The sequence below is a fragment of the Lissotriton vulgaris genome, chromosome 7, assembly GCF_964263255.1.
Source record: "Lissotriton vulgaris chromosome 7, aLisVul1.2, whole genome shotgun sequence".
NCBI classification, from domain to species: Eukaryota; Metazoa; Chordata; class Amphibia; order Caudata; family Salamandridae; genus Lissotriton; species Lissotriton vulgaris.
Window position 1 is genome coordinate 757,005,859 of NC_141695.1, and position 23,987 is coordinate 757,029,845.

Below are 23,987 nucleotides of genomic sequence, written 5' to 3' on the forward strand. Positions count from 1 at the left end.
GAAAGGAGTGGGTTTCAGCCCCTTTGAGCTTCTGTATGGGCACCCTGGCAGAGGACCTCTCAGCCTGGTGAAAGATGGATGGGAAAAGACTCCCAGGAGGCTTCCCCAGGATGTGGTGAGTTATATGCTGGCTTTCCGTAGCGTAATGGCTAAGTTGTGGAAGCAACCTTGAAGCCAGCCAGGCAGTCATGAAAGAGTGGTATGACCACAATGCTCACCCTGTGGAGTTGGAGCCTGGCCAGAGGTGTGGGTCATGGAGCCTGGAGAGCTTAGTGCCCTCCAGGATCGCTGGACAGGCCCCTTTGAAGTGGTTGAAAAGAAGGGCAAGGTCACTTATTTAGTGGATCTTAAGACCCCCAGGCAGTCCCATCGGGTTCTCCATGTCAACCGCCTCAAGCCCCACCATGAGAGGCCCGAGGTCATCTTGATGATGGTGACTGATGGGACAGAGGAAGAGGAAACTGAGCCTGCCACTGATCTATTTGCGTCCCAAGAGAAGGAAGGGTCGGTGGAGGGGTGATCCTCTCACCATCCCTGACTCCCGAACAGCGGAGAGACTGCCGTCAAGTCCTGGAGCAGTATTCCTCGCTGTTCTCCCTTATCCCGGGAAGGACCCACTTGTGTACCCATGATGTGGACACAGGGGTAGTCCTAGACTTGAAGTCCAAGTCCTACCGGCTGTCAGATAAGGTAAAGGCCAGCATCCACAGTAAAGTCACTAATATGCTGGAGCTGGGAGTGATAGAACCTTCAAGCAGCCCGTGGTCCAGTCCGGTGGTTCTGGTACCAAAAGTTGCCCCGCCGAGCACCACTTCAGAACTCAGGTTCTGTGTGGATTACAGGGGACTGAACTCTGTGACTAAGACTGATGCCCATCCTATTCCAAGGGTGGATGAGCTCATTGACCGGCTGGGAGCTGCCCAATACCCAAGTACCTTTGACCTCACATCAGGGTACTGGCAGATCTCCCTTACAGATGGAGCAAGGGAAAGGTCAGCCTTCTCCACTCCTGAGGGCCACTACCAATTCTGTGTGATGCCCTTCGGGCTCAAGAACGCCCCTGCCACTTTTCAGCGGCTGGTGAACCAGGTCCTCTCTGGTATGGAGGCCTTCTCTGCTGCTTATCTTGATGACATCGCTGTCTTCAGCAGCAGCTGGGAGGACCATTTGTGTCACCTGCAGGCCGTTCTTCAAGCCCTGAAGCAGGCTGGCTTGACGATCAAGGCCAGCAAATGCCAGATCGGGCAGGGGTCGGTAGTGTACCTAGGCCACTTGGTGGGCTGGGGTAAGGTGCAGCCCCTCCAGGCTAAGATTGAGACTATCATGGCCTGGGAACCACCAAAACCCAAACTGAGGTCCAAGCTTTTCTGGCCCTCACAGGATACTACCGCCGCTTTGTCAAGGGATATGGCACTATCGTGTCTCCCTTGACTGAGCTCAAATCCAAGAAGCAACCTCGACGGGTAGTCTGGACTGAGGCGTGTCAACGAGCTTATGACACCCTAAAACAAGCTATGTGCGCGGCTCCTGTCCGAAGGGCCCCTGACTTCTCCAAAGAGTTTATCATCCAAACCGACGCATCGGAACATGGCACTGGGGCAGCGCTGTCACAACTCAGTGAGGGGGGTCTGGACCAACCTGTGGTTTTCCTTTCTAGGAGACTGCTCCCCCGGGAACAGAGGTGGAGTGAGATTGAGCGAGAAGCTTTTGCGGTGGTATGGGCCCTGAAGAGGTTGCAGCCATATCGGTTTGGCTCGCACTTCCTCATTCAGACTGACCACCGGCCCCTTCGTTGGCTGATGCAAATGAGGGGCGAGAATCCAAAGTTGCTAAGGTGGTCCATCTCCCTACAGGGAATGGACTTCAGGGTGGAAGGGTTGGGTAGCTCTCCCCACTTTCAGCTGGGGGGGACGCGTGTTAGACCTGCCAACCCTTTGGGTGGTCCCTCCTTATTTTTCTTCCTTTTTGCCTTCTATTTTTGTGTCCACTATATTTTTTTGGGGTGTTGACCCTAGGTCTCTGGGCGCCCCATTGTTACTAATCAAAAATGAGGCGCAGGTGCTCCTTTAAAATGGAAGAAGAGTAGGAGCTCCTTTACAAAATGGTGGCCTGCCAACTGTCAAGTTTTACCTCATTGCTTGGTGCCATAGGGTGACATGAGGAGTTTCAGAACCTTCTGGTCCACTCTGGACACTCTGGGCACAGGCTATAAAAGGTCGAATGTTGAGCGGCCATTTTGTTGGTGTGAAGAGAGACTGGTCAGGAGTTGGGGCTACTGAGTGGCGAAGTTAGTGCACTGAGGAGGGGGATTTGATAGCCCTTTGGGACTGCAACCCCTCTCTGTTGACGCTACCCCCTGCGTGTTGACCTCGCCCTGCCAACCTTTTCTCTGTGAGACTTCATCACCCCTTTGGTACCTCTCGTGGGTGGAACTTTGGGTTGACTTTGGGCGTCCTAACTGGCAGAGAAGGGGGGTGAGCGCTGCTATCTCCTGGAGGGGACTGAGGCTCCTGCCATCACCCCCACCCTTGCTAGACTGCCGCCTGTATTTCTGGGTGACCCCGACTCTTTACTTCTCTGTCAGCATTCCCTGGCACCAGCCCCTTTTCCCGGTGCAGATCGCTAGACTCCGCTCCTGTCCCTGGCTTGATCGGAGCCCCTGGCACGAGTCTTACCTTTTCGCCGCTGGCCTGCCCGGAGCCCTGGCAGAGGGGTAGAGGAAGGGGAGTAGGTGTGGCTGCGTCGCCGGGGGTGTGAAGAATCCGGGGTGCTGGCGTGAAGGAGAGAGGTGCCGCTTCTGAGGCGAGGAAGCCAGTGCGAGGCTAAGTGAAGTCCCGCCCCAGCGCTGACCGGAAAGAGCGCCGGAAAGCAGTAGGCGGGCTAGAAGCAGGCCAAGGGAGGAGACTGACTGCGACGTGGGCGTGTGAGAGGTGGTGCGGAAGCAGCTGGAGAGGCTGTGGTTGACGTGCGACTTGACTCCCGCTGAGGAGCCAGCCTCCGTGCACTTGTCCCCCCCTAATCCGGGACGCAACTGCCTTCCCGGAGTGGATCGGGGAAAGGCTTAGCCCCGGTACTGGTAGTGCCAACCGGAACATTGACGGAGCTTCCACTTTAAGTAAGCCGGGTTCTGGGGCTGAAGAGAGGGAAGGCCCGCATCCTGAGACCCTCGCTGGGCCCTGACATTGAATAGTCTCCCTGGCCCCAAGTGAAATAGTAATTGGTGGGCCCAGGGAAAGTGAAGAAAGAAATCAAACCACAGGAGGATTTCCTTAGCCTGTCAAGAGATTACTACCATCCTTCATAGCAATAAGCCTGTAGTGAGTTAAGGGCACGTCTACTTTCCAGAAGTGGTGGGATGTCCTGCCTGATTAAAAGGGGAGGGGGTGTGGCTTGCAGCCGAACATGGCGGCAGCTTAGTTGAGGAGCTCCGGGGGTGAGGAGGCCTTCCCACGACAATCTGCATATTTATCCGCACAACTGAAGCTCGAGAGGGGTCACACCGGGTCTAGGACCAGGCGGGGTCCGACTGACAGCACTTTGAACAACATCGGATGCCAGGGTGAAAAGTTACAGGATCCGACTTCTGCGGGCCTGCAGCGACGATCTTCACCGAGCCACAGTAAGAGCACCGGCCAGGCGGAAGTGCGGGGGACTGAAATCGGAAGTCAGCGTTGGTGGCGACCGATACTGTAAGGCAGAGGGGCTGTGGACCGGAATACACCCTCACCCCCCATAAGCAGCAAAACAACAGACGGCTATCAGAGGGAGCAGTGGGGGCGACAACCGAGGCGAGGAGGTGTCGGGTCCGGAGACACGCGACTGAGCTCACCTCCCCGCAGTAATACGCAGGAAGCCGATAAGGTCCCGACCGAGAGATCGAATACCCAGCAACCGGTCCACTACCGCTCCACAGAACAGCGGCACCTGCGAAACGAATTTGGACACCTGGCTCCGGGGGAACGGGGGCTGGTTAGTTTAAAAGAAGCTCCTGGCCGGACCCTGCAGCGCGAGACCGGAAGCACGCACACGCAGTGTTCTTTTCGGCGGCGGCGGCGACTCCCCATCGCACGATTGCTCGGGGCACAGGGTCCTACTAAACTCAGGCTGCTCAAGTTTACAGTGCAACTTCGAGCACTAATGAAGGAAGGTCCTGCTGGCCCAATTATCCTGCTACAGGCCAGATCATCACCACACCACGCGGGAGGCGCTGTCAATTGCCTACACCTGTTAGCAAGGCATCTATTACACCATTGAGCAGCAGGCAGAGACCCGAGCATTCCAATCGGCCCGCATTGCGCCGGTGCTATCATAGGCATTTTGACACTGCCATTGAACTTGAAGAGCACGTGTGGGGCGGAAGGTCACATACAGGCGGACACTGGAATCGCGGGGAGGAACGAGGCAGGGAACCTACGCAGAGAGGAAAGAAAAGCCGACAAACGGACAAAGCTGGAGGACCTACACTCACCATAGGAGGTCGGAAAGAGGTGGAAGAAGATAACCCTGCGAAATAGCAGAGCCAACGACACAAAGGCGGAGGAGGAGGACTTGGAGACCTTTAGTCAGTGCGTGCGAAAGAGCGCAGATGCTACTACCGGCTGAGCAAACCCTGTGACTTTGACCACCCACTGCAACAAAACTCACGGCGGGGAGCTAAGATAGTCGCAAAATAGCGAGGAGACAGACCACCAGGGACATAACAGCTCTGGAGAGGCACTACTGGTAACACGTAAGAAGGGTAGCGGCGGGGCATCGCTACCTGTGGGAAATATGGCAGGCAGAGGCTCTAAAAACAGCTCTACACAATCCAGGCTGGATAAATATGCATTTGACAAGCACAACTCTCAACTGTCGGAGCCACGTACATCCACCGGAAAACCGCAGGAGGGGAGGGGCCCAAGAAAGTGACACTTGAGGACGTGATGAGAGCCCTGGCCCAAGTGCAAGCAACGGTGGCGTCCACGGCCACGGAGGTCACACATTTACGTGCAGACTTTCACAAAATGGCGGGAAAAGTGAAACAAGTTGAGGTGGTCACGAAATCCTTGGTTGAGGACGTCTCGGAACTACAAACAGCGATGGAGCGGGTTGAGGCCGAAAATAAAACACTCAGGGAAAAGCTGGACGATCAAGAAGGGCGCTCTCGGAGGAACAACGTGCGGATTCTTGGGGTTCCAGAATCGGAGGGGACCCGCACCATGGACCTCTATGTGGAAGAACTGATAAAGACACAGTTGCAACCGAAAGGACTTTCACAGTTTTTCTCGGTGGAAAGGGCGCACAGAGTCCCCGGCGCAAAGCCCAAACCGGGGGCCCCCCCTAGACCGATATTGGTGAGACTCTTTAACTTCCGAGACGCCATTCTACAGGCGGCGAGAGTGGCAACGCCGATCCAGATTCAGAACTCGCCGCTCGCCTTTTTCCTGGACTACACTGCAGAGGTCTCGCGTCGAAGATGTACTTTCTTTGAAGTAAAGAAGGAGTTGAGAGCAAAGGAACTAAATTACTCAATGCTGTTTCCGGCCCGGCTAAGAGTAGTAGCAGACAACAAAGTATGGTTCTTCGACTCACCGGAGGCGGCCAACGACTGGCTCGACGGATGGCGGCAGGCGGGGATGCCCCGCCGATCCAACAGGAAAAATGAACACCAACGGGGAGACAGCCGAGCAGGTTCACAGACATCGGGCAAAGATGGGATGAACAAATCACCAACTCAGGAACTTTTCGAAGCAGAGGAAGATGCTGATGCATGAGTGATCAATACACCCTGGTGCGTCATTTAAAGGCGAGCGGTTAGGGGGGCCCACGCCTGGACACTGGACTGGGAAACCCCGAAGAGGGCAGGGAGGCCGCCTGCTCCGGGAATGCTTCACCCCAGCAAGCAAGTACATTGTTGAAGGGATGGGTAAATCACTCTGCTATGTTGGGGGGGCGGACAGTTTTGGGTCCGTTAAGCAGGGAGGCAGGAAGGGGGGAAACGGGGGGGGGGGAGTAGTTTTTTGGTTAGGTGTGTCAAGCAGGATAGTGCTAGGCACTCGGTTTTTGAAGGTATTGAGGGTCCTCAAGTCAGGTCACATGATGCTACTATGCTCGCACACCCCCTTGGTTACGGGGAAGGACATCGCAGTCCGATAACGAGAATTAGTTTGTATAATTTTAGATATAAAACTGAACATGCACGACTCACAATTACACACGCCCGAGGGTGAGACATTGAGGTCTCTGACCACACTTCTCCGACTCGTGTCATGGAATGTGAGAGGACTGGGCGACAAGATAAAACGTGGGTTGCTGATGAATGCGGTGAAGAGGCAGGGCCCAGACCTGGTGCTCCTACAGGAGACACATCTTATCGGTGGTGCGTCCAAGGCTCTTGACAGGAGGGGGTACAAAATGGCAGTACATTCGGAATTCACCTCAGGCTCAAGGGGCACCAGCATTTTAATCAAGAAATCTTCACGGTTTATAACGCTGAGCACTACGATAGATGACAGGGGTGTTTTGCGGCGCTACAAGGACAACGGGAGGGGAGGCTCATTAACGTGGTATCGGTCTATATCCCCCGGCACTACACATAGTCACGCTGCCAGCGCTAAGCGACTTTCTTCTGACCCTACCTGAGGGGGATATGGTGCTAGGAGGGGACTTTAATGCCACAGTAGACTCCCTGGTGGATAGGTTCCCAGATGCGACTCAGGCAGGTGGTCCCTCACATTTCAAAAGATTCCTGAACGCCATGGGTTTAGTTGATATATGGAGGCACGCGGAGACAATACACTTTCCACTCCACTGTCCATAACAGTCTATCCCGGATCGACTACTTCCTGGCACTGGGTGACGGCCTACAACACGTAGAAACCATTGAAATCCAATCGAAGGGGATATCAGATCACTCTCCGGTCACATTAGTGCTATCCACCCAAGAGAAATCTCGTAGAAGAATCTTTCCCATACACGCATTGTAGTGTAGTTCCTATTTTCCCAATAGGCCCTGCGCATTGGAATAACATAAACAGTAGTATGGACGTAGAAGTGCGGATCTTCCAGGTCTCCACTGACTATGCTAAACTTAATTGGGTTTGTTACCAACTAGCTCAGAGGTCACTGGAAACTTTCTTGACTGAATAGGAAGTGATCAGCTTCCCTGGTACAGACAAGAAGGGATTCAGTTTTCCAACAACTGCATAAACATGACAACTTTGCTCCTTAGAATAAGAGTCAATCTCTAGAGTCGTGTGAAACAATAGACAGTTATTTTACTCAGACAGTTTTGTGCAGATTACTTTCACCAAAATGTAGAGAATAGAGAGACGGGCATTTTCAATAAAAGGTATTATTTATTGAACAGTCTTTCTTCTCGTACAAGAGAAATGAATTGCCACAAATGCAAGACTAGTTATTATAAAAAGTGCGTACAGTAAAATGAGGATTGCGAAATAATACTGTAAAAGCATTGATATGGTTTCTTAGCCATACTATGATTTAAAATGAATAAACATATATACATTCATATATACATTAGGCTAACGTACTCAACTGGTGCTTCTAACTACGCCTACCCCAGTGTACCTGACCTAAGCCTAATACTTGGGAGGGAGTAAGTAAGTAGCTTTAAGTTAAGTTGGTTTTGCCAAGGTTTGCTTCAAGAATTCTCTCCAAGGGTTTAGTCAACACCATACCTCTGAAATAGAATGTTGGAGGTCTGGTATCTCCTTCCAGGGACTCGATATCCCAGTCACTCGCAAGAGTAGGCTGGAAACGCCGGAGCTGGATTTCTCAGCAGGAGAAAAGACAGCGTCTCTCTCAGCGCGTCGAGGAAGAGCAGGGGCAGCGTCCGTGGGCAGCTTGCATCTGCTGGGCTCTGAAGGGTTTAACAACAAGGGGTGGTGATGGACAGAGTTTCTGAATTAAGCAGAATACTCTCACCCAGTCAAGAGATCAGGGCTAGATCCAACACTGTTTTTTAGCTCACTGCACCATCCCAGCTCAGAACCTGGCTATATGCAAATTAGTCTGTTCCTGTCCCAGTGCATGATGGGAACAGGGCAAACCAAACTACCAAGCCAATTCTTACACTGGGAAGGAAACAAGCTTCCGGGGACCGGTTTCTGGCATTTCAGCCGTCGTCGGCCCGGCTTGCTTGAATCCTGATGGTGCAATGAGCAAGGGACTCGCATCTGAGTATACCCTTCCACGCTTAGGGTGGACAAAATATTTAACAACAAGGGGTGGTGATGGACAGAGTTTCTGAATTAAGCAGAATACTCTCACCCAGCCAAGAGATCAGGGCTAGTTCCAACACTGTTTTTAGCTCACTGCCCCATCCCAACTCAGAACCTGGCTATATGCAAATTAGTCTGTTCCTGTCCCAGTGCATGATGGGAACAGGGCAAACCAAACTACCAAGCCAATTCTTACACTGGGAAGGAAACAAGCTTCCGGGGACCGGTTTCTGGCATTTCAGCCGTCGTCGGCCCGGCTTGCTTGAATCCTGATGGTGCAATGAGCAAGGGACTCACATCTGAGTATACCCTTCCACGCTTAGGGTGGACAAAATATTTGAGCTAAAAAACGGTGATGGATCAAGCCCTGATCTGTTGACTGGGTACGAGTGTTCTGCTTAATTCAGATACTCTGTCCATCACCACCCCCTTTTCTGAATCGTTTTGTCCACCATAAGCGTGGAAGGGTATGCTCAGACATGAGTCCCTTGCTCACTGCACCATCAGGATTCAAGCAAGCCGGGCCGAAGACGGCTGTAATGCCAGAAACCGGTCCCCGGAAGCTTGTTTCCCTTCCAGTAAAAGAATTGGCTTGGTAGTTTGGTCTGCCCTGTTCCGATGATGCACTGGGCCATGGACAGACTAATTTGCATGTAGCTAGGTTCTGAGCTGGGATGGTGCAGGGAGCTAAATAACGGTGATGGATCAAGCCCTGATCTGTTGACTGGGTACGAGTGTTCTGCTTAATTCAGATACTCTGTCCATCACCACCCCCTTTTCTGAATTGTTTTGTCCACCATAAGCGTGGAAGGGTATGCTCAGACATGAGTCCCTTGCTCACTGCACCATCAGGATTCAAGCAAGCCGGGCCGAAGACGGCTGTAATGCCAGAAACCAGTCCCCGGAAGCTTGTTTCCTTTCCAGTAAAAGAATTGGCTTGGTAGTTTGGTCTGCCCTGTTCCCATGATGCACTGGGCCAGGGACAGACTAATTTGCATGTAGCCAGGTTCTGAGCTGGGATGGTGCAGTGAGCTAAAAATCGGTGATGAATCAAGCCCTGATCTGTTGACTGGGTACGAGTGTTCTGCTTAATTCAGATACTCTGTCCATCACCACCCCCTTTTCTGAATCGGGCTCTGAAGGGGACAGCTGTTCTGCTCCTATGTTCACCACACCATCGTTCGCTGATGCCGTTTGAGGCAGCGGTAGCTTCAGTATCAGCGAGGCAGCGATAGTATCGAGGCAGCGTTTGCTTAAGGCAACGTTGGTAATATTTATACCTGAAAGGTGCCTGGTTTGACGTAAGTTTTTGGACATAAGACGTCAATAAAGATGTCACTAGGAAGTGATCGTCTCTCAGTGCTCATTAGAGTTCTATTACTAATCAAAACATAGCAAGCAGGGATTTCCCAGGTTGCGGAGTTTTTATCTTGTTGAAGAACTCTGAGTGTAATCTAGGAATCTTAGATAGTGGCCTCTGCTGTGTCATTTGCACTAATGATCTGCAAAGGAAGCTGCAGAGAAAGTGATTCTGAAATGTGGCTCTGATCGTGTGAGGCCAGAGACGAGTTTCTGAATATTGCATTTGATCGGTTATGCCAATATAGGGGCATAAGGTCACAGCATTGATCAGGGTCCTAGATTAGAACGCAACAGTATCATATCTCAAGGTCCCGAAAATTAGAAAAGCGCTCAAGATAACAACTGAGCACTACTTTGCTGAAAACACCGCTTCGGTACAGTCCTCCGCTACATTATGGGAGGCATACAAGGCGGTTCTGAGGGGACAAGCTATATCATCAATTGCAGGCTACAAGTGAGAAAAGACACTTGAACGGTCTAAGCTTGAGCCTGGCTCTGCAAGACGCAACGGTGGCACATGCAGCGAACCCTACACCGGACACATCTCAGGCTCTTCTCCTGAAACAGCAGCATTATACTGAGCACTTGCGACAACAGGCGACTGGTCAGATCGCGTAGACAAAGCATAGGATTTACGACATAGGGGATAAGGCAAGTAAAATGTTGGCCTGGCTGGATAAAAGAGGGGGAAGTGCCAGAGGAATACAACAAGTGAGAGACGGGGAGGGGAGGTTGTGTACAAGCCCCGAGGAGATAGTGGAGGCCCTGGCTGACTTATTCGAAGGAATATACACCCTCGCGAGGGCAGTATCAGCTGACATGGCCCGCGTGGCATTAAGTAACATTCCTACCCCGACATTGACACCGGAGGCGGTGGAGGAACTAGAGGCAGACATCAACGAGGAGGAAATACAAATAGCCATACATGCAGTCAAGCCCGGCAGGGCACAGGGACAGAATGGTGTCCCGATAGAGTGGTACCAGGCATCATCAGAGAGACTTAGCGGCCCCTATTAGCTATGTATACGGAAAGCCTGAAGGTGGCCGAACTTCCGTTCGATCAAAGGACCGCGACTATCGTCGCAATGCCAAAGCCTGGGAAGCCATCAGAGGAATGCCCATCGTACCGCCCTATTTCACTCCTCAACGCGGAGGTTAAAATCCTCGCTAAACTCCTAGCTACATGGCTAAATACGCACCTCCCGCACCTCATACATCTGGATCAGTCAGGATTCATGCCACATAGGAACACGGCCCTGAATCTACGCATGGTGCATGGTGTACTGGCGAGGGCGGAGTCACTCTCGGAACTGGCGGTCATACTGGCACTTGACGCAAAGATGGCATTTGACATGGTGGAATGGGAATGTCTATTTGAAGTCTTGGTTCACTTGGGATTCGGACCCAACTTCATTGCATGGATCTGGTTACTTTACACTAAACCTGTAGCACAGGTAGTGGCGAATGGCAACATTTCCCGAGCATTCCCTTTGAAACGAGGCACCCGGCAGGGATGCCCCCTGTCACCGCTGCTCTTTGCGATCGCATTAGAACCATTGGCAACCCTGATACGCACGACTCCGCTGTTGAAAGGAATCACCTGGGCGGAAGGGGGGGGGGGAAGACCGCCTATCATTATACGCAGATGACATGCTAGTGTACCTGACAGAACCAGAACATAGCATTCCGGCGTTTTTGGCCCTTTGTGACAAACAAGGGAAAGTATCAGGATACACCTTGAATTGGACAAAGTCGGAACTATGGGGCACATGCATCAAGCGATTTTGGAATCACAAATGGTGCGAATCGCAAAATTCGTCCGTTTGCGATTCCAAAATTACCTTTTGGGATGCATCATTTATTTTTCATGTTTCGCAATTTAAGAAATCACAATTTTTTGCGATTTCTCAAATTGCGATAGCATTTAAGAAATCGCAAATTTTGCAATTTCTTAAATGCTATGCATGATTAATTTTATTTTGCGAATTCGCAATTTTTAAGGGAAAAATTACCATGAAGTAAACCTTCATGGTAATTTGCGAAAAGTTTCAAAAATGCAGAAAAATGCATTTTTGAAACTTACATGTTACACACACACATGCCCTTGGGACATGTGTGTGAGTAAAATGTACTTACATGACATTCCAGGGGTGTAAGGGAGGGTCCTTTGGGACCCCCCCCTGCACCCTTGAAATTGCATTCTCATTTTGCGATTCCTTAATTGCGAATTCGCAAAAGGAGAATGCCTTCCCATTGATTCCTATGGGCCTCTAGGCCCATAGGAATCAATGTAAAGCGTTTCCTTATTTGCGATTCGCAATTAAGGAAAATTAGGAAATCGCAAAAAAAATTGCGATTTTTTGATGCATAGGAATTTGCGATTCCTAAATTGCGATTCCTTAATTTGCGCAATTTAGGAATCGCAAATTCCTACAATGATGCATGTGGCTGTATATGTTCTGCAGGGCCCGGCCCCGGTTCTGAAAGACGACTGTCCCCTGCGAACAGCAGGGTCATCCTTTAAATATCTGGGTATCCATGTCACCATGGACCCGAAGGAATTCTTCAAGAAAAATCTGGCACCGCCAATGGAAAGGCTACGACAAGACGTGAAGTTCTGGGCGGCGTTGCCCTTGACGCTGCTGGGCAAGGCAGCACTTTATAAAATGATGTCGTTGCCACGCTTCCTATATATCCTGGAAAACACACCATATCCAGTGGCTCCGGGGTACTTCAGGCAGGTGTCGGCATTGGTGTCTAGTCTCATGTGGGGCAACCGCCCGGCACGCGAGGCGCAAGCTAAACTGCACAGGGGGTGGTACGACGGACGAATTGCTTTACCGAATTTTCAGTTGTACTATTGGGCGGCACAACTAAAGCCCATCAACCAATGGCTGCACGCTCCCCAAGAGGACCCGGCATATAGGGCTGAAAGAACACAAGTGGGCACTAACAGCATCTTAGCACCTCTTTACGACCGATGCTTAGCGCATAAGCTTGTAGGGCCCACAAGACTTACTATAACGCTGTGGCACGCGGCACAGGCGGCACTAGGTTGGAAAGGGCGAATCACGAAACTCACCCCTTTATGGGACACTAGGGCACTGGGCAACCTGAGGCGATGCAAGGGATTTACACACTGGGACAACATAGGAATATCCACAGTGGGGGACCTGTGGGAAAGGGGAACGGTGATCCCCTTTGCACAACTGGGACAGCAATATGAGCTGGGACCCAGGGAGTCTTTCAGGTATATACAGATTCGGCACTCTCTGCTTACCACACTCTCAGAGGAGGCGGAGGTCCCAGAGGCATCCCCACTCGAAGATCGCCTCCTCACAGACTATATGCCAGAATGCGCTACGTCTCTCATCTACCGCAAATTGATGAATAATTTGCCAGACCCAATGGGAAAATTGAAAGACAAATGGGAGGGGGACATTGGGGAAATGAATGAGTTCAAATGGAACGAAGCGCTGGCGTTGCCTAAGGAAGTGGGTATATCTGCAAAATTCCGGCTGGTACAGCTTAAGATCTTACACAGGGTGTACTACACGAGAACGACACAGCACTTAATACAGCGGGCACAACATCCCTATTGTCTTCGTGGTTGTGGGGAGGAGGGAACGTTCTTCCACACAATATGGGACTGTACACACATCCAGGAGTACTGGAAACAAACGATGCACTATATCCCAGGCATTGGGGGTGTCCCTGTTCCCTGAGCCGCGAAAATGCCTGTTAAATGTCTGGGACCCAAACGATCTTTCCAAACACGGCCAACAGTGGTCCATGTTGGGTATGATGATAGCAAAACGCGATATAGCACAGAAATGGGGAGCTGGAGAGCCCCCTACACTGGCACAATGGTGTTCGAACATAGACAGAGTGATGATAACGGAGCGGGCAGTATATGCCAGCAGGGCCTGTCCGCGTAAATGGAACAAGATATGGACCCCATGGAACGTGTACAGGGGGGAGATTTGTGAACCCATGCAGGAAGACGAACCATTGACATCAGAGGAGGAGGGGGAGTACGAGTAGGAGGAGTGGGGGAGGTGGTGATGAATGTGGCGTCCTGTGGACCCCTTCTAGTCGGGGAGGGGGCGGGGCTGAGGGGCAAGATTTTCAGAATTCAGGGAAAATGACACAGAAGAACCAATTGCGGGGACAGTGGTATCAGTAGATCCCAGGGACTGAGACGAACTTACACACAAATGACATTCCAGGCTACAAGAAGGGATGGGGAGGTTCTCCCAGCTCTCAGTTTACCTCATGACCTGAATGTGGTACCTTCCTTAGTTACGTTGTTTATGTTTAAAAAATTAAAAACTAGACCCTTACAGACAGGTAATCACCATGCAAGTTATATACCCGTACAATAATGGAACGCCGCCGTACCCCAGGGTTGTCGGCACATGGGCTGTGTGATCCAGTAACTATTGAACGCTGGGAAATGTGTTGCGGCCGGCCCCTGGGGTTATAGGCCATAAGCTGTGTATGATTTTGTGGGTACAATAATGGTCTTTATAAAAAAAAAGGGGGGGGAACTATGTGACTTTGCTAGAGATATGAACTGTCTTTCTTAAGCGGATATAAAACATAGTTAGCCCAGAACTTGTTGATTCAATGTAGTGAACTGCCTTCTCAAGAGGTGAATACTGTGCGAGCCAGAGCATATATGATCTAATGTTTATTTTTCTTCTTAGCTCTCTTTCCTCACTCAAAGTATTCAACTGTTTAATTCTCTTACAAAGTACAATGGCTGCAGGCCTGTGACCCAAATCTGCTTCCTCCCAGTTGTGTATTGTAATGAACTCATAGTGGTAACGTATCCTTACACTTGACCTGTTTTCTTTTTAGAGTAGTGACCAAATAAGAATGGCTTAAGCTGAGGAACCTTAACCCATGACATATGTTTACAAATGTAGGAAATCTAGTGGTAATGTCTAGAACTTTGATTTATGGAATTGTGATGCAACTGAGAACCTAACTGAAAGGAAAGATAAAGCTTTTCTATCTTTTCGAAATATGGTGTGGTGTCATTTTTGGTGGAGTTGCGCTGGGGTGCTGTGAGGAGTGTGACATAAGTACGACAAGTCCCTCTGAAGTTAAGCCTTCCCCTTCTGAGTCAGGCTACCCTAGGTGGTCGGGTGATCCCGGGTCCAACAGGAAGGTTATGCCCAGACGTGGGTCCCGTGCTCACTGCACCACTGGGTTCAACTTAGCCTGGCTGATGAAGGATGATGCCCTGAAAACGGCCTCAGGATGCTTTTTTCCAGTCTAGGGAGGGCCTGGCTTGGCAGTTCAGGCTGGACTGTTACCACAAGGAACAGGATCAAGACTGATTTGCATATGGCTGGGGCCAAACTGGGGTGGTTTGGTGAGCAAAAGAATGATGGCTTAAACCCAGATCCTTGTGACTGGGGGGGTGAATGTTTGCATTGTTCAGCATTCCGTCCATCAATTATTTCTTTTGCATAGGTCATAAAACAGAGCACTGTGAGGGGTGGGATTCATTCTAGAAACGGAAACCTGGGCAACTGGACAAAGAATGGGCTATCTCCTGCATCCACCAGGTACACTTCGTTTTGGAAAGAGGAACAGGAAATGTGTATTTACCTTCTGGAATGTCCAGAAGGGCAACACCCGCATGTCACAGTGGTGACCACCACCTTTTACATCACCCACACATGGAGACACCCACACACGTAATCCAATGGACTGCATCATTCACCAGTCTATTTACTGCACAGCCATGCATGAGTAATGCATGTTTAGTGTATGTGTGTGGCTTTGTCCAAGACATTACAAAAGGTAAATTAACTTCTTTATGGGAACTGAACTGATGTTCAACAGAGAGAAGCTGGTAAGTATCTGTCCAAGGGGTATTAAAAAAAAGCTAGTTCCACCCACTGTGAATATGCTTCTACTACAACCTCTGACACTGCACAGCTTAAGTGAAAGGGATGAAGCTATTCTCATGCTGGAGGTACACTCTGAGTGCCCCCAACATAAGAGCTCAGTTTGATGTCTCACACACAGTAAATGAGAGATCCTCTAGTGAGCTCGCAGGATTGACCAACATAAAACACTTTGTCTTATGTGATGTGTAGATTCACATTTTTCATTATAAGGGTAGATCTCCAATCCTCAACATGAAATCGGTAAAGAGTCATGCATGGTTTTGTGCCAATTGACAGGTAGATTTGATTCATTACTATAGTACTTTGCTGTTTACTATATATGTGGTTTAAGCCAACATGGTTTAAAGATTTTGTTTGACTTTTAACACACCACGCTGTAACCTAAATGATATACCTTTTTCTCCTCATCCTTGTATGTTGATCGCCCAGTATAAGCCCTGCACAACAAAGCAGCGAGAGCTCGAAAGGCTTGAAAATATGGAGGCAGGCCAAGCTAGTCTTGTGTTCAGCCAGAGCTGCTCCCTCTGGTCAGGTTGCAGCTGTCCAGTATTTAAAGACGTGGCTAAAATTTTAAATTAATCTAGCCAGGATTTCAGAGCATTAAGAAATAGTTCATGTTAATGTTAACGGGATTTATAAAGCCTGTGAATATCCGGGGGGTGTCTTGGCGCCGAGAACACAGTAAGCCAGACCAGGCGTCTAATTGTGGAATAACCAGGTTTTTAGTCCTTTCCTGAAGATGGTCAGGGAGCTAGCACTTCTGAGCTCACTCTGGAGTGTATTGCAGAGTGTAGAGGTGCCATAGAGAATGCTGCGGCTGCCCCAGTAAGATGTTCTTATTCTAGGTACTGTCAGGAGTCTGGCCCCTGTAGAACTGAGTTGTCTGGCAGGTGCATACCAGACAAAAAGCTTTTGAAGAAAAGAAGGATTTGATACGTTGTGATACAGGGAGCCAGTGCAGGCCACAAATCTCTTTGGATAATGATTTATGCCTAGGAATTTTGACCAGTAGCCGCGCTGCTGTGTTTTGAACAGTCTGAAGCTTTTTTAAACATTTCTTCTGTATGTTCAAATAAAACCCATTGCAATAGTTCAGTTTGGACTGGATTAGTGATGTTACCACTGTCTTCCTAGTGTCCGTAGGGATGTAAGGAAAGATCTTCCTTATTTTCTTGATAAGAAAGTGGGAGGCGGAGACAATTGCATTTGTCTGATGTGAGACTGCTGATTTGTTGTCGAACCATACTCCCAAGTTTTTATCCTTGAGCGCTGGTTTTGGTGATTCACCCATCTCTGCTGGCCACCACAGAATAGTTTGCATTTTTCCCCACAGACTGGTGTAAGCCCAATCTCTGATGCTTAGGAGAATCTGCACTAATATTTCAGTTTAAATATGAAATGATCATCAGCAAAGAACGTAACAGAGATTTTTTTTTTACAAGTATTGTATTTATCCTATACAGTTCAATGGCAGTCGTTGGTAGGATTAAGGAGAAATTATGGACCTATCAAATGAAAAAGAAACGTGGTCCCAAAACATGTTGGCATTTCTAGATGGGCCTCCATGCCTTTGTTTTATAAGCAGAACCCATATCACCAGCCCATCGGGCTCAATAGCAGCCCCGCGTAAGCTGCTATAGTGGTGACATTACCTATGCTCTTAATGTGATTGAGCGTGAATAGTCGTATACTAAAATAATTTTTTTCATGCATTATGGCACACTTCCAATTTTTAGAAATGAAGCTCCTTATTAGTATTTATAGGGTTGGTTTTATATATTCTATGTGCAATCATAATTACAATAGCCTGAAAAAATTTGAAATACAATGAAAAGACAGTGCAATCAAGTGAAATCGTTATAATATCAAACTGGAAATAATAAAAGAATATAAATAAAAGACTTTTGATTCACATCTAAGTTGTATGGGATGCTCATAAGAGCAGGTCAACGACACAAGCAAAAACTGACTTCTATCTGTGGCTTATATGCAAAATCAAACGAAAGAGATTTGGGCACTTTGAAAGTAAGTGCAAAGTCAAAAACCTATAAATATTCCCCTATAAAGCAGAGTGTTTATTAGCCAAATTTGTATTTAAGTATGGGTGATAAAATGGACCATTTTGTAGGTGAATGTTACAGGTACCCTAATCCGCTCCCCAGAAGCACTGAGGCTACAACTGAATCTTCTTATTAGAAGAATGTGGATCTTAAAGTACTCGGGAAAAAGTTACATTTAGGTTTCTTGTTAAATTTATTTGATAAATCATAAAAACATTCTTACACATTTTCAGAAAATCTACATATATAACTGTCAATGGCCTGGGTTGAACATAAACTACTGAGTAATGGGGAGGTAGGCAAGGAATCTGTAAAAATCCAGAGTTCACACTTAAGTGCTAAGCTTAATATGTCCTTTAAAGAAGTTGTATTTGACATAGCATCTACCATAAATCCTAAATTATTATTATTATTATTTTTTTTAATACATTTGTATTTGTCAACTAGAGGATATCACAGTTATTCACATGTTTAAAGCATATAAAAGATCAGAAATGAAACAAGAAGGGCTGTCCATAGCAGAGGGCTTCACAATAATAGTATTAGAGGTTAAAATATCACTGCCTTAAATAATACAACATTACTGATATAAAGAAGAAGAAAGTAATCATCAATGTTTAGTCTCATTGATATCACAGAAATTAATCATTAGAATAAGAGCCCCCATATAGAGTTTAACTGTGTCAGAGTGAGAACCCCGAGCATTTGCCAATGCTGCTTCGAACTCATACGTTTCCCCGACAAGAGTCCATCAGTCACTTACTGAAGGAGGACAGGGACTAATCCATACACGGGCAATTGCCAGCCTGGCAGCAACCAGTAAAATCAGAAATAGACTAGAAAGTCAAGAAAGATGGATCTATCCTCAGCCTCTGAGAGCATTCTTGGCCCACCTGCTGCCAGAATATACCCAGTTTTGGACATGTTACGAACATGTGTGTGAGGTTTGCAGCATATAAATTGCATCTAGGGCATTTTGTCCGAGCACTAACTGAGCCTGGCGAAGCCCATTTAGATATTTTCTCTGGCGTGTAGTACAGCAGGCAAACAATGCGAAACTGTTGTAAATGTTAATTGATAGAGTGGACTGAATCACCAATGACCCTTAAAGCTTGTTCAATAGCGCTTGCCGTGACAGCTGTACCCAATGTCTTACTCCATATTTCGGCCAATCTTTTCCCATCGCCTTGTTTATAGCCTATAAAGTATTTATACATATAGCTTATTATAGATTTGGCCTTTTCCTTATGCAAGCAATCTTAGACCTCTGAATTAGATGTTTGGCAGATTTAGGTGTTTCACCAAATATGCCCTGGTTTGAAGATATTTAAAAAACATATATTCTGGTAGATTAAATTGTAGCTGTAAATTCTTGAAAGATGCTAAACGGCTATGAAAATAAAGATCCCCAAGAGTGGTAATCCCAAAGGTCGCCCACCGTTTACTAAGAGCATCTCAAAATACTTCTGGAAAGATCGGATTACTCCATAAGGGGAGTCTATCATAATAGAATGAGAGATTACAACTGGAAGAGATGGCGCGCCATATAAATATAGTGTCTCTTATAGTCTTAAACAAAGGCTGACCAGAAATACATTTTAAAATCAGGGAAGTCAACCCCTCCCTGCTTATATGGAAATGTTAACAAATCAATAGCTCTCTGAGCGTTTTTATAGCCCCAAATGAAACTGCTTAAAGTGTCCTCTAATCTTTTTTTTTTTAAAGTATTGGGAACCCGCAAAGGGATAGAGCGAAATAAATACAAAATGTAGGGTCTGCTTCTCCATTGGTGGTCTGAGAGGATTGGTATCAGAGGTACAACACAACAATATGTATGACCTAAATCTTAGTTCAATGATGTTTTTATTGGTAAACTTACAAAGATGTTCACGAACTGTGATGAACCCTAAATTAGATTATTCCCCAAGAAGAATGTTTCAAATAGATTGGATTGAAGATCAATGTGAACACGTTGGTTGCATAATGAAGGGATAGAAAATTTCAAACATGTTTTGCTTGTTTGAAAGCTGGTGCATCATGTGAGGCGGGTTTTACTTGTCTCCTTTTTGTTATAAAAACGTTATTGTATGAATAGAAAATATTTTTTTCTCATAAATTATGGAAGTTGTTTATATCTTCCTTTTGAAATTGTGTAATAGTTGAACTTTTAATATATTTTGCTAAATTTGTGTTATTAGTAAACCATTGAAATAGGATTTTTGACAAATAGGAACAAATATGTTAAACTGAATGTTTAAGATACAGAATTATTGTCATCTAGCTGAACCTTTTATTTAATGGCAACACAATGTGGAATTCGTTGAACTATCACTGTTGCCAAATTGGACATCCAACCTTTCTTCGGACCTGATCATAATATCTAGTTTAGGTGAAGTATTACTATTTTTACAGGGAACACTGAGTGCAACATTTTGTGAGATAACTATATTGCTGTAAAATATATTTACTCGAGCAAAACTATATACGAACCTGGCACAATCAGGTACCCTGGAACATTGGTAAAGGACGCATTAGAAAATGTATGACATAAATTGTGGGCTCGCCCCAATTGAGTAGTATCAGTGTTCAGTCTTCAAAAGTAGATGTTACCTAAACAACATTTACGGTTTAATAGATATACATAGATTCACATTTACTTGTCTCAGCATCTGGTAAATGTTTCCTGACTAGGATCAAATCGACATGGGGACTGCATGATTTAAGCACAGTAGTGGGCATATATACATCCATAAGGTGGCACTGAATACTCAGTATTCTAGAGAATGCCTAGCATGTTTACATTTTATCCATGATCTCGTCAGAAAATTAGGTGGAAGCCCCATAATAGGTCATCTTAATGTATCAATCTAACCATCGGACGTCTAAGGAATAAGGAGCTAAAGAGAGAAGTTATCTTATATGGGTGAGCTCCATACTAATTCTGATAATTGTATATTGTATATGATTGTATGAAGGGTGTAATGCACTCACGTAAGGAAAGTGAGTGACCCAAGGACCTTCTAAACTCTATAGAAATTAGTCTGTGATGAACACTTTGTGCTCTGTACAGTGTATTATTTTATGTTGTTGTGCGTCAGGAAAGCCCAATGTTGCAGGTATCCAAATGCATAAACAAACTATGGGACATGTAGACCAATCAAGTCCTGTGATTAAGGTAGTGTCACAGACAAGAGGCAAAAATGTAAACACAACACAAGGGTTTACAGGGAGCAGTACGAACCACCAGAAGTAGCGTTACTATCGACAAGCCAATTATTATGAATCTTTTCAATAAGAGACAAAGCAAAAAATGACAACAATTGTTGTGATAATTCAGAATAGGGGGTGTGGTTTGATGGCTGCCTGGGGAAACATTTGTGGGAACGGGATAGCTCTCAGCCAGTTTCAGCAGGAAGCTTCTTTTTACAGCAAAGATCTCCCAGTAGCTCCTGAAGTAAGGCCATTAGCCACCAGCTGCAGAAAGAGCCTTGTGCTGAAATCAGAAAGTAGCATTGGGTATGGTTTCAGGAACTTATGAAGAAGCATGCAGCTGGGGGTACAGTCTCAAAATGAGGATGCGCGATCAAGGCCGGACTAGGAGCACAAACCAGCCCTGACAGTTCAGTTGGACCGTGGTGGTGGTGGGAGGGGGTGCTGCTGCTTTTGTTACTGGGGGACCATATTGCACCACTGCTGCAAAGCCAGCCCCCAGTAACAAAAATGCTCCCACCACTGAAAAAACGGCCCATACCCTTCCAGCCCACTGGGAAAACACCCGGTGACCGCTTCAGCCAGTCCGGCCCTGTACGCGATTAATCATCAACGGGATCATATGCAATGGGGGATCAGACAGCCCCTGCAGAAGTTTTTAGGAGCATATTTGAATTACTGGTTGGAGTAGGGGGCTTCGGAATCAAGGCTGGAACAACAGATGTAGGGGAATCTAGGCAACAGGAAGATCAGGTCGGGTCTCCAAAAGTATCTAAAAGGTCACTCCATCAGAAATAAAAGAATCACAAAGAGTTACATGTTTTCCAAATTCCGTTTTGGAAGGATCTTTAGGTCATTGGAGAGCACAGCACCCACCTTGAAACAGGTCACTTGCTCCAGAGGCCGCAGCACCCCGCTGGGGTGGGGGTAGAATGCCCCCTCCTGCGTGTTCTTCGCACGATGCTGCAACAGGCCGGCCGCGGAGAGTTGAGAGAACCGCGGAATTTCTTGCATAAGGAGCTCTTGATGCCTTGAAAGTGTTTCAGTGTTGAAAAGCGACATGGATGACCTCTGGGAGTGGATCTGGAATAGCGGAAGGAAGAAAGAAAACAAAGATCTCTCAACAAAAGTTCAGCATACTCCTTTGTGCTCGTTTCTCAAACACATTTGCACATTTAAGTTCAACTTCGATGTTTAAAGGACAGGTTTTTTGGAAGTGTGAATTAACATATGCAATGACAAAATGTGAATGTACGCTGGAAATACGATTTACTTGTATTTAATATTACAAAAAAATGGGCCAAATAGCTCTCAGTGCTTTGGAATTCCAGAATAGGAATGCCTTGGAAGAATCTTGCACGTTTGTGGGCATTCACAAACTTTTGAAATGTGCATGGCTATCCCGGATAGTCAAACCTTTACTTCTTTCCTATGGTGGGAAAGGGGCAAAAAACACCTTGTTTATATTCACACATGCAAATGTGTGACACCAATGTACATTTATTTATCTGTGCTTACATTAAAGTACAAGTGACTATCATGCCGATCATCAAAGAAGTCCACAAGTGCTCATGGGAATCTGTGCCTGCTGCATACTTTGTGAATTCCAAGGTAGTGAGTCATTTGTTCCAAATATAGAAAGAATGCAATAGGGGTATACATTTTGCGGTACTTTCATATATGAATAGGTGCCTAGTAGCAGAAATGTAAACTTGGAAAACATTTAATTATTTGTAAGTTAACACTGGTGCAGTGTAACAACATGTGAGAAAGTCTACTCACTGCGGCAGAAGTGGAGGTTAAGAGCAGTATTCACTGGAAAGTATGTGTACACCCACAAGCTTGCTAGTCTTTTGCAAGACACATACCTACCCTGGAAATTTTCATATATGTACTCCTGTCAAGGGCACAATTGAATAAAGATCCATGGTGGGAATGGGAAAGGGGGAGGGACCATCCTAAAATGTAGGCAGGGGATTGTAAGGGAAGGGAAGAGGTTTCTCCATGCAGAAAAAATGACCACAAAGAAAAAAGAAAACACTTTAAAAGTGCAACCTCACAGTGTCTGCACCCCTAAATGTACACTTTTTGCAACCTCAAAGTGTCTGCACCCCTAAATGTACACTTTTTACATTTATGCATACGGCCTTGTTTTCACACTTAAGAAACTTGGAATACACAAAATATTTATTCCAGAACTACTCCTGCGACCTATGTAGTTTTTCAAGTGTAAACCTGGTATTCGATGCCAATTAAAAAAAAAAGACCCAAATTATGCATAATGTAAGCATTAGCGTGAGGGTTTAAATATTAGCCTTTATTGAGAACGGGAACCCTTATTGAGGGCAGTGCAAATGTAACTAATATAATAACGTGTTGTTAACATCCGATCTCATAGCCGCGATGAGACACATTAAAAAATCACTCTCCGATTTTGGGTGCTAGAGATATGGAAATGCCATTTAGTGTTGTTAACTGAGGAATGATCAGGAGAGGTCTGAGCTTTTAGGGCTGGCTAGACAGCACAGCTGTCAAAATAACTTATTGTTACCCATTCTTTAAAATATACGTAGAGTGGGCTTTGGCTCTGCCCAGAAGAGCATTTCTCACCACATGCTATTTACTATTTGGTGTATTCTTCGGTCTTCAACGGAGTGCTCGCATGCAATACATTAGGGACTTTTATAAATCAAGTGTACCCAATCATCACACCTTAAATTATTTATGTGATAGATGCGTTGTATAGACAAAACAATGTTTTTTGTATACGAACAGAGAGCGCGGCACCTGCATACTCATCGGATACAATCCGGCATGTACCATCAAGACCATATGAATTGTACCGGCCGTAATGCTCCCGTTTTGAGACAGCTGCCATCGCTCCAGCGATTCTGCTCTGCGTGGCCCAATTTCTCTCTGATTCAGTCAAGACCACCGAGGAGCAATCGAGTGCCCTCGTGGGATACACTTTTGGGAGCAGAGCAGATTTGGCCCTAGCTGATTATTACGGCTGGTACAATTCATATGGCCTTGATGGGACATGCCAGATTATATGCGATGAGTGTGCAGTTGCCGTGCTCTATGTTCGTCGGAGCCCACGTGCCCGGTTTTGCCATGATTCAGCCCTCCGTGTGGGGCTCTATATGGTGCCCACTCCCCCTTCACAGTGCTGAGGAAGACCCCTATGTAAGGTGGACAATAACCTA

General features: G+C 46.9%; 1 protein-coding gene across 1 annotated transcript in view; it reads right to left on the reverse strand.

The window, feature by feature from the left end:
• Positions 1–23,987, reverse strand: part of CPSF4L (cleavage and polyadenylation specific factor 4 like) — a 208,088-nt gene that overhangs the window by 35,876 nt on the left and 148,225 nt on the right. The window contains exon 7 of the mRNA XM_086928781.1: positions 21,658–21,864. Within this exon, the coding sequence (XP_086784907.1) occupies positions 21,658–21,864 (207 nt within the window). The remainder of the gene's footprint in view (positions 1–21,657; positions 21,865–23,987) is intronic.